Raw genomic sequence first — 12,073 nt, forward strand, 5'->3', positions numbered from 1 at the left:
GCTGTAGCGATAGAATATATTGGAACTAGTTGGTGCTTAAAGTGTCAAAAAAAAGTGCATTTGAAAATCCTCTTTATAATAAGAGTGTGTAATTCATCACAATGTGTTCCCTTAATGTTCCTCAGAGCAAATTCTTTGTAGATGCTTTGACCATGGGTGTTTCTCAATGTCGAGGAAGGCTGCTCCAGAGCCACTATTTCAAGGATACTACGTCATTGAGTGCTGCCGAAGGACTGTTCCAATGTCCAGGATGCTTGGAATTCTACCGAGGCCGGCGTCCTTTGTTGCGGAAAATTTCGAGGCTGCACAGCGGTCTTAAAATCCCCACAATGCTTTGCGCACGGACCAATTTCCTAATCTTTGGCGGAGATCGCGCTCCATTTAAGGCGGGGCGTCGCATATGACGCACACCTGTTAGCCTCTTCCACAATTCTTCGTTTTCCGAGGCTAGGAAGGATTCTTGCCTCGCTTCTGAAGGAACTGACTCGGAGGGACTTGTCCTACCAAGGAAGCGTCCTCGACATTGAGAAACACCCCATGTATTAATTAAACCGCTCACATTAAGGTCTGTGGATAATCTTGAGTCACCATTTGACCAACTTGATTTTAGAGTTAACTGTCCCTTTAACACAAATGTTCATAATGATCAATAAGCACACCTTTTTGTTCAATGACCAGCCATTTGAGCATCTAGGATTATCGGCTCAATGAAGTCGTTTCACTGCCAAAGCAATATTAATGCCCTGGTTAAAAAAAAATGGTTATGGTGGCCATCACAGAAATGTTTTCATAGTACAATGTGAGTTTAACAGGGTGTAAACTTCTGCAATAATTTATTGTAATTCATCTAGTATGCTCAGTGGTCCAATGTTAAAACCGTGTTACTGTCAAGACCTGTTTCAGAATCTAATGGCGCTTTTCCACTGCAAGGCCTCGCTCGGCTTAGTACGGTATAGCTAAGCCTCGTTAGGCCTCGTTAGGCGAGGCTCACTTTATGCTGCGTTTCCATTACAGTTTAGGAACTGGGGCAGTAACTATAGTAACGCAGTGTAGGCGGAGCCGTGACGTCATCTTCAATGCGAAACACAAAACCAACATCAGCCGCGTTAGCTGTTAGCCCTCAGAGCACGCATTTTAAAAGGTTTTTCGCCTGCCGTCTTGTCAAAGCATTAATTCATGGTTTTTACTAACCGGTATCAGTATGTTGTTACTTCGGCATCATTTTGAAACGTGTATTACAATTAAATCACGGTAAAATATGTTCATTTTGTTGTAGTTGCCAGCGATTCTCTCACTAGTTTAGCATACTCAGCCCGGTTGTTGGCCCGGAAAGAACCTCGATTTTGGAGAGTCAGAAAAACTGTGAAAAAGTACCCGCTAGCCGGAACTACGCCTACTGGAAACGCAACCAAAAACGGGCCGGGCCGGGCACGGCACGGCACGGCACGCTTAAACGTAGTGGAAATGCGCCATAACACAACTTTGTTGAATGTAGTGTCTTTAATTGTTTGTTTTGTACGTCCAAGACATAAGATGTTCAATTAAATGATATAAAACAGAGACAAATCTCCTTATTTTAGAGGCGAGAAACAGCATTGGAAAACTCATTGTCAAAACAGTTATTTTTTCTAATGAAATGACTGGAAAAAGTGATCCAATAATATAGAAAAAGCCTCATCAAGACATTTAATGGACAAATGTTTCATAAAATTCCATGTGAATGACATTTTCATCAACATACAAAACAATCCTATAATTCCTAAAAGCAAAAGAATTTGGTGGTCAAAGATTAAAATATAACTGTAACATTATATTGAAAGGCTTGCCAGGAATCCCCTTCTGTTGAAAACATGTGTTTTTCTTTGAGTGATGCACTGTGGTCAGTTCATAGCACCATGAATTGAAACATTAATGCTAGCTAAATCCTCATTAAGGATCATAAATGCTCACACTGATAAATCAAGCTTTTAAAGTAACATGGTTGTTAATCTGCTGTCGAAACAGTAGACGTGAAGGTTCCTCTTACTGCATCACAGTGCAGTATGGTACAGTACGAAGGCAAAACAAACGCTTAATAACACGACCTTCTCCGAGGACAGTCATGCATCATTGTCAAGTCCCTGATTTCACATATTTAAAAAGACTGCCGTGAAGATGATCAAAAACAGGAATACAAGATCACAAACAAAATAAAAAGTGCAGAAAAGATATTCTGCAAGATCTCTAAAAAAAAAAGTCCATCTAAGTGTGTATACTCCACTCGGACACTAATGAAAGAAAAAACTGGAGAAATCAGTCTTTTCATTGTACGGCGGCGTCCTTTGGTCCCCCGCTGATGTCTGGGATCTGATCTGCGAAGGACTGAGTCATCCACTGTCCGTCAGGCAGCTGGCCCTCTGGGATCTGTGACGTGGTCGCCTCCTGCGCTCCTTCTGGACACACACACACACACACACACACACACACACACACACACACACACACACACACACACACACACACACACACACACACACACACACACACACACACACACACACACACACACCACACACACACACACACACACACACACACACACACACACACACACACACACACACACACTGAAGATCTGAGCTGAGGAATATCTGACACAACTGATAACCCGAGCAGCTCTCCTTTGGAATCGTGTTCCATTTCAGATCCGAAGCGATTTCCGTTTAAAAGCAATCTGAAAACCCATCTCTTCACATCTGTCTTCCTATCACCTAGTTTCCATCTACATTACTGCATCACTTCAGTCACATGCTTTTATCACATGGCAATACTTATGTTGTTGTATAATGTTTTTATAATTTTGATGCTATGACGTTTGTATTTTGTTTTTGTCTTTGCACAGCCCTTTGAGGCATTTCTTGTGATTTGGGGCTATAATACATTAGGATTTGATTTGATTATATATATATTACGCTTCTCCTGGTAGATCACGTCTATACCTAACAGCACTTGTAAAACTGGCAAGGATACAGTATCATCTTCAGTATTCTGAAACACTCCAGTAAGGCAAATCTTTCCCAACATGAAAAGTTGTGTTTTTTTCATTTGAAATAAATAATGATGCTTAAGTGCATCAAAGAAACCAGGTTTCAAGTAATATTATCTAGATTACTCAAGAGAAAGATATGGGAGACGTGCCGTTTTTGACCACGTTGAAATGTAAACACAGGGTATATGCAGGAATCCTGAAGTCAAATGTAATCCCTTTAAGACCTTTTTTAAGACCCTTTCCATACATTTTAAGACCTCATCGCCACTTGGAGTTTTAACCGGTTACCTTGGCGACACACTTTACCTCACATTTACTATATACAGTATTGATTGTCCTTCCTCCTTATCTTCCAACCATTTGGACGCAAACTTGCATTTCCCCATAACGATGTTGTTTAACAACCGGCGTAAACGGACCTTCACGCGCTATCAAGCAGTGAGCGTGCGATGTCCTGTTCAGATGACGTCAAATCCAACGGGATGCCATAAATAAACTACACAGAATCACACTACACACCTACGCAATGATTACATTCAGGCACACTGTAGAATACAACCTCTTTGGACAATTTATATACTTATTGAAAACAAGCTACAAAATGTAATACCTTGGAAAATGCCGTTTAATACTTTTTAATAGCCTTCATTTTCGCTACATTGATTGATCAACTTTTAATACTTTTTAAGACCCCGCGGACACCCTGTTACATACAATCAGTACAGACCATTGAATAATTTGTATGCATATATTTTGCTTTCCACTTCTAAATGACAAACATTACTTATAAATTGTCGAAACGCAAAACAAATATTTTTGATCAGACCATGTTGAAATGTGAAATATGAGGTAAAGAAATGTGGATTCTGTTAAAAGGTCTAGCTTCTGGTTTCATGTTCCTTTAATTCCCTACCCCAGAATCCTAAATATACAATTAACTTTTGCAAAAACAGCCGCGCATATACTCAAAAATCTTTAGGAATATTTACCTTAAAAGATTGTTGAAGTGTGCGTACATACAACATCATGCTGCACACTTCAATGGACATTTCATTTCAACAACTACAATTTATGTAATATAAGTGAAATATAGTGTGTGTGTGTGAGTGTGAGTGTGTGTGTGTGTGTGTGTGTGTGTGTGTTACCTGTGTTTTCTGCAGTGGAGAATGTGCAGTGACCGTTGGTCGGGGGTGGGACCGGTTCTCCGTCAGGTCCTTGCTCTCCGTACGCTCCTCCGTACGCATCCTCATAACCCGGGTCGTACTGCTCCTCCTTAATCGCCGCCTTCTTGGCGTCCTCTGTGGATGTAGAAAAAAAGAAGAGAAGAGTTCATGTCAAGCATGATCTATGACAATATCTGGTTTGCTTACTGCACATATTTAATATTTTATTGCATGCCATTTCAATGTAAATTACTGCTTTATTTTATCATTTTTTTTGTAATGTTATTATAGTGTTCTTAAAATAGTTCGCTATCTGTGTTTTCTTACATTTTTGTTTTACTTGTATGTATGCACCATGACACCAAGTCAGATCTAGAAATATAACCCAAATAAACCCGTTTCTGATTCTGATCTAAACTGGATCCAGAAATCAAACTAAAAGCAGGATTTTAATAATATGTTGAACTGAAACACACAAGGTGTCACGCCAAAGATGCTATGTCTTTAAATGACTATTAGCATTTATTGAAAAGAGTAAAAACAGAACTTCCCTACATTAGATATGTGAAAACTACTTTCAAATCGTTATAGATTTTAGTTTGTTTGTCACAATGCTGCTTTTGTAGTTTAAATGTAAGAAAAACTGTTTTTAAATGCAATGCAACTTAGTGATTAAATCCATGTTGAATGGCTTAAACAAAACACATCCATTCATCCACTGCTGTGCTTACCCTTGGCCAATTTCAGGTCGAATCTGTAATCAATCTCCTCGATCTCTTTGCTCTTTTGGAGACCCTTCAGCTCGTCTCTGAGCTCCCTCAGTTTGATGTAGAAGTGAACTTTGTCCTGAGCGCGAGGGAACTGAGCACAGCGAGCGCTGGACGAAGGCATCAGATACAGAGCCTGTGGAGGGAATCACCGTCAGATCAATACCACAGATCGAACAATGTCTATGGTGTGGTTAATGAAACTTATATTTTAAAAACAGACTTCATTTATGAGACTGATTCAACGTTTAAGTAGAAATAAATACTACAAAATATGCTGCATTTAAGAGTTTTGAGAATGTGTCCCTTTGTCAGTACAGATGCTGATTATCACGGGTATGTAGTACTCATCTGATGCAATCATTTTACTAAACAAATAACACTAAAAGTCTCAACAAAAAAATGTAGAAAATAAAATGTATTATGAGAGGGTGATTTGTTAAATGAAGCTAGCTTTCATCGATGTTTGAGGCTAATGATGCTCACCACTTCACAGTCGGGGATCTTGTGCGGCTGCAGACCAAAATCTAGTTTCTTTGGTTTTTTACCAAACATCTCCCTGCAGAACATTTCATAGATGCCTTGGGAGGAGAAAACAAAAACAGATAAATATGATTTATATTCACATTAACGAATGCTCGATTGTAAAAGTGTGCTCTGTTGAAGATAAGCGCTTACATTTTCCATTAAAAACAGCAATAAGAGGCTTGTATTTAATCAGCTTCTCTACGAGAATTTGGCCTCCTTCACGAAACTCTTTACTGTTGGGATGAAAAACAAAACATGGTTATAATACAGTGTTACGACACAACCCTGATCTCACAGCTCAGAGGAGTCTCAGCAGAGATGGCACAAGTACACACATCCTGTACTCAAGTAGAAGTACAGATACTCGTGTTTAAAAATACTCTGGTAAAAGTAGAAGTACTGACTAAACTTCTTAAGTAAAAGTAAAGAGGGCTTTGAAATGTACTTCAGTAAAAAGTACCCATAACTAGCAGCTGTTTTAAAGAGTACCTGACCTCCCTTTATATTAATAGAACAATAATGTCATTGTTAGCTAATGAATGTTTCCATGCTGAACAACGGCAACATGACAACGTTTTCATTGGTCCCTCTTCTTTAGAGAAGACCAGGAAATGATGGATACACGGATCGTGTTCAAATCAATAGGCACGCAATGACTCTAAATAATAATGATCACGCCACCAAACACACATTCAAACTAAAGTAACCAGCCTGTTTGGAAAATGTAAGAAGTAGAAAGTACAGGTATTTGTGTTCAACATGTAAGAAGTAGAAAGTACAGGTATTTGTGTTCAAAATGTAAGAAGTAGAAAGTACAGGTATTTGTGTTCAAAATGTAAGAAGTAGAAAGTACAGGTATTTGTGTTCAAAATGTAAGAAGTAGAAAGTACAGGTGTTTGTGTTCAACATGTAAGAAGTAGAAAGTACAGGTATTTGTGTTCAAAATGTAAGAAGTAGAAAGTACAGGTGTTTGTGTTCAACATGTAAGAAGTAGAAAGTACAGGTATTTGTGTTCAAAATGTAAGAAGTAGAAAGTACAGGTATTTGTGTTCAAAATGTAAGAAGTAGAAAGTACAGGTATTTGTGTTCAAAATGTAAGAAGTAGAAAGTACAGGTATTTGTGTTCAACATGTAAGAAGTAGAAAGTACAGGTATTTGTGTTCAAAATGTAAGAAGTAGAAAGTACAGGTATTTGTGTTCAAAATGTAAGAAGTAGAAAGTACAGGTATTTGTGTTCAAAATGTAAGAAGTAGAAAGTACAGGTATTTGTGTTCAAAATGTAAGAAGTAGAAAGTACAGGTATTTGTGTTCAAAATGTAAGAAGTAGAAAGTACAGGTATTTGTGTTCAACATGTAAGAAGTAGAAAGTACAGGTATTTGTGTTCAACATGTAAGAAGTAGAAAGTACAGGTGTTTGTGTTCAACATGTAAGAAGTAGAAAGTACAGGTGTTTGTGTTCAAAATGTAAGAAGTAGAAAGTACAGGTATTTGGGTTCAAAATGTAAGAAGTAGAAGTAAGAAGTCATCAGAAAAATAAGTAGTGGAGTAAAGTACTGATACCAGAAACATGTACTTAAGTACAGTAACGAAGTATTTGTACTCCAATACTTCCCACCTCTGAATCTCAGCCAGACTTCTTGTCCAACTTCAACAGATTGACTTAAATACAGATTTTATTGGGAAAAAAATCAATATATGATTGCATGATTATATGTCTAAAGGCCTACGTTGAGAGGTCTTTGCTGCCTGGCGTCGCCCTGGCAACCATGTTGGTGAAGCCCATTTTGTATTTGACAGGCAGGATGGTGTCGGACGTGTGGTTCAGAAGCTCCTTAGTGAATCCAGACAGAAACAGGCACTTCCCTGAAAAGCAAAACCATCAATCAGTCATTCATCTGTGTAGCAAACAAAGACAGATGTATTTGACTGGAGCTAATGGTGTCCCAAATGCTGCTTATCATGCATGCATAACATAGGAAGAGAGTTTCTCTTAATGACTGTGTTGAATTGGAGAAAAGATAGAGACGGGTGTCACAACATTCAACAGTCCATCACTCGGCTAACAAGTACAGTATGTGTTTTGGTGTTCGCAAATCTGTTTCATGGAGGCTGTGGCTCAGTGAATAGTGTGCTGGACTTCAAATCAGGGGGTAACAAGTTCGAGTCCCACTGCAGTCAGCATGTCGTTGTGTCCCTGGGCAAGACACTTCACCCCAAATTTTCCCTGTGGGGATTGTCCACAGTACTGAATGTATGCAAGTCGCTTTGGATAAAAGCGTCTAACAAATTACATGTAATGTAATGTATTCCAAAAATTAAGTTAAGGAGCGGTATTAAATAAAGAAGACATCTGGTGGCTCAAATTGGCTTTATCAAATTCAGATATAAATATGAAATTAAAAAATGCAGTATACCAAGGATAAGCAACAAACCAGCTAAAGTACCAAACAAATATGTTTCAAGCTGATACATGTTTTTAATTTGAACCTGTATAACCCAAGCCCCCAGGAAGGGCGCCGGACTCTGTGCCCAATATTCGTTGTGTCCAAACGGCGGTACTGCAATTTCCATATCAGTCCGTGACGTCACCCGGCCCAAAACAACTTTTTCCCATTAACATTGGGAAAGAGACATCTGTAAATCGGTGGATAATTTTTTTACTAAATAAACTACCCAGTATGAACTATGTTATAGCCCTTATTATAATCATTAGATCCTTAAAGTTGTAAAATGCACTAAAAGCCGAATCTAGATTTATTTTCTGTCTCCATTCATTCTACTGAGCCGAGAGTGGGAGCTCGGGGGGCGGGGCTTAAGGGGCGCATGCTCTGTGAGCGCACATACGGGTTCTTCTGCTCCGACAGCCAGGCATGATGGGTAATCTGTGACGTTTCGCTCTCTCAAAAGTTGGGCCATTTTGTCCTCATGCGCCAATGAGCAGCTCTCATAGGAAAGAAGGAGACCCCGCCTCCCACGCTGTATCCAGTTCTTATTATACATCCATGGTATCACCTCACTTGGAATCACTGGGTCTTGCAAAGATAGTAAAGAATCACACACTTGCCCTTCACACAAATTGTTTTAGATTTTAAATAAAGCTTTTCTGATTATTTTCGCAGACCATCACAGGAATTGGAAATCAAACACTTACAGAAATGATTTCCACCACCCGGGAACCACCGTCCAATGTAAGCTGCCATCAGTCCTGGATTAATACCGATCTGGAATGAAAAGCATTGCTCATTAAAAACCTTAATTTGCACGGTCTCTGGCTTTACTCGCAAAGATTTGAGCAGGGAATCTTACAATGACGTAGTCCAGGTTGTAATCCAGCAGGTCGGGGAGAGTTTTCGTCATGACTTCCTCCTCGGACATTCCCTTGAAGCGGTCGTGTTTCCTCTTCACCTTCTTGAAGCTCTCGTCGATCTTCTCTTGCTTTCCGTCTGCTGAAACCTCGGCTCCCTTCTTGGGCTTCGGGCCCGGTTTGGCTTTCGGTGCCTTTGGATCTTTAGGAGGCTTCGGTGGCTTTGGTTCCTTCGGTGCCTTGGGGACTTTGGGGGGTTTGGGGGCCTTGGGTTCCTTAGGTTGAGCTGCTCTGCCTCTTTTTTTGGGTGGGGCTACAGGAAAAGCTCAAATTAGTAAAAAAAAAGGACGAAATATCTAAACCCTCATCCACCCTCACAGACAGACTTTATCCAGCTTACTGTTCTAAATGACTCCATCTAATTTAGTTTTTGGACTGTCCTGACATATCAAACTTCCATGCAAACCATAAGACTATTACACATTATTTTAAGAAAGCCAAATACAACAAAGACTGCCAACTATGTGCAATATATATATATAGATATATATGCCGTTAAAAACGGTGCTAAATCCTCAGAACTGTTACAGGGTGTGTATTTTTGTAAAATGTTCTTTTCTGCTGTAACAATGTAAATGTCCTCTCTGTGGGACTAATAAAGATTCTGATTCTGATATATTTTAAAAGTCTGTCGCTTACTTACAAAAAGCTTTTCTTCATAAGCCCACTCGCGTATAGCATGCAGCATAACAAAGCTTTCATCAGATCTTATCATTTAGGAATAAATGTGCAGACCTCTTGTTGTCAACAATGAGTACCACTTCATTAAAACACTAAAAACTCTGGGCCTGACCCTAAAGCAGCAGATCTATACACAATGTTTAATGAGATTATAGTACGTTTTGCGATGCTTTCCGGCTCCTGCTCCTCCATCATGGGTTCTGGATACGCCATGTGAGCCATGGCTGCCTCTCCGTTCGGCCCCTCGGGGTAATGGGACTGCTGGTTGTGGTCGTAGCCTGAATATTGTGCCTGGTGTGCCTGGAGAGCCTGAAACTGCTGTGCAGACTGAACCCTGTGACAAAGATTACACAGAGGAAAGTATTGATACAAGAAGAGAAATAGCAGAGGGATGAGCTGCATGGTGACTCCTGAGCTGTAACGACACCATGTGCTTTTTTTGTTAGTTTTCTGGACTTGATTGACTTTAACACAGTGATAATTCAAAAACATGTTTTACATCTGTTGGTCCTGGGAGTGGGATTCCTACACCTTACAAAGCTTTATCTGTGTTATTTTAAAAAACATATACATAACACATTTTATTTCAATTCCTTATTTCTAGATTTATCTTGCATTTTCTCTTACTATATTTGATGTCAGGCAACAACACACCAAAGGATATTCCTTGTAAAAATATACTTGGTAATAAACAAGACACTGATTCTTCTGCACTTTCTTACAATTATTTAGAGCCAGTTAATACGTTAATTTAATAAGCCTTCAAACTTTATTTCATTTTAAGGAGATTTTATTACAGCTCTGTTGTATGAGTTTGTATTAGTTTTAAGCGAGATGAAACTTATAAATTGGACTGTATTGTATATAATTCAATAAGGAGTATATACAGATCCCACCACATGAAAACCCACAGTGTTAGTTCCCAGTCAACAATGGTTAGTTAATCAAAGAGAGCTTCACATCATATTCATAAAAAAAGATAGTTCCACAAAAAACAAGTTTCCCTTTGTTGTTCCTGAATGAAACCAAAGTATAAAACCATCGAGCAACAACACAAACAGTTATCACAACACAGTACATCATACTTCACGGTGCACAAACCACCTGTCATATCATGAAAACAATGGTAAAACAAAACAAAACAGAAAAAGGGGCGCACATGCTTTCATTTCATCTTCATCACTCTTTGCCATTCACAGGTTTTTAATCTTTGGCCACATTGTGGAGGAAGACTCACCACTGCTGAAGATACTCCGGGGACACAACAGGGAATCCATTCAGCTTGTCCTCCATCTTTTGGGTGGTTTGACTTAATTAAATAAATCAATATGCAAATTGAGGAAACATGGCTAGGTGATATTAAGCATACTGAGAGTCTGGCAGTGTATGAAACTGAATGCATGTGCAAGGGCTTTGTACACAAAACTGTGGAGTTAGCAACAAAGGATAAACCATAACATAAACCATAAAAACAAAAAGGATAACTTGACGGGGGTTTACACAATAAAATGAAGTTAAACGGTCTTATGAATGCCCTATTTTACAAGCAAAACAACAAATTATGCAACTACATATCCACACCTGCAGCTTCTACTATAGCTATGCTAACCAACAAGCTAACAGCGAATGAAACCCAGTTATCACATTTAAAAAGGTGTTAGCTAGCATAATTATGTATGAGTCTGTCGCCAACTAATTCCAATCATACATGATCAAATATATGTTATTGTAAAAAGGAAACGTGTAGCAGTGCCACAAGTGCAGCTAATGTTAGCCAACAGCTAGCTCTGAAGCTAACTTAGCATGGATGAATGGTTTCGCTTCCACTGAGATTCCTCGCAAAAGAAATTGAAAACAATTTAGCAGAATTTATAAACGTTGACGTACCTGTTGTGGGTAGGGTTTTATTTACTTTCTTCTGTACATGTAAGTGTTATTTTTCCATAAATGCCGCTCTTCTATTCACAACAGAGGCAACAAAGACATGACAGCCCTGCTGGTCAACTTTGACACCGGAAGAGCTCAAGTATGAGCCGTAGGTGTGTACGAAGGAACATATGTTTTACTTTCAAGTAAAATGACTATCAGTATATTTTAATACCATTAAATATTGTAAGATCCTGTATTATGAAGATGTTTGGATATGGTGTTTAAACTGAAAACAGCACAATACAATCAAAAACCAACCAACCAGTACACCCCTGTTTTAGCATTGGTATGAGCCGCAGGACTTTTAAACTCTCCGGTACTTGTTTTCTATTGGCTGAGAGTCTTTGCTGTTTAAAGAGCCAAGTGTTTTAAAATCTCTCTTAATCGTATAAATAGCGTAACTGAAATATAACATATATAGAGACAGAGAAAGCACAGAATAGTACAATGATATAAAAAATAAGAACTTAACGGAACTGGTAGGCAATGAAATCTCTTCCCTTTTTAAAAAAAAGACATTGTACCATATGGCACATTTCTTTGTTTACAATTGGCCTTTTTGGATGTGAAATTGACCAAGTAACAATATGTTACAATACAGTCTGATTAACTT

At 38.8% G+C, this 12,073-nt stretch overlaps 1 protein-coding gene across 2 annotated transcripts; it reads right to left on the minus strand.

Annotated features, from left to right (window-relative positions):
* Window positions 1-1,661: 1,661 nt before the first annotated feature.
* Window positions 1,662-11,541, minus strand: tdg.1 (thymine DNA glycosylase, tandem duplicate 1). Of its 2 annotated transcripts, XM_034149263.1 has the most exons (11): window positions 11,419-11,541; window positions 10,769-10,840; window positions 9,690-9,865; window positions 8,793-9,103; window positions 8,638-8,707; window positions 7,214-7,349; window positions 5,637-5,719; window positions 5,445-5,539; window positions 4,923-5,094; window positions 4,174-4,326; window positions 1,662-2,432 (listed from the first exon to the last, which is right to left on the minus strand). In XM_034149263.1, the coding sequence occupies exons 2-11, from the start codon at window positions 10,822-10,824 to the stop codon at window positions 2,302-2,304; spliced, it is 1,383 nt and encodes a 460-aa protein (XP_034005154.1). In that variant the 5' UTR covers window positions 10,825-10,840; window positions 11,419-11,541; the 3' UTR covers window positions 1,662-2,301. The 2 variants fall into 2 exon arrangements, with proteins under 2 accessions (XP_034005154.1, XP_034005155.1); XM_034149264.1 differs by lacking the exon at window positions 10,769-10,840.
* Between the last annotated feature and the right edge of the window lie 532 nt (window positions 11,542-12,073).

The sequence above is a fragment of the Trematomus bernacchii genome, unplaced genomic scaffold (assembly GCF_902827165.1).
Source record: "Trematomus bernacchii unplaced genomic scaffold, fTreBer1.1, whole genome shotgun sequence".
Lineage (NCBI taxonomy): Eukaryota > Metazoa > Chordata > Actinopteri > Perciformes > Nototheniidae > Trematomus > Trematomus bernacchii.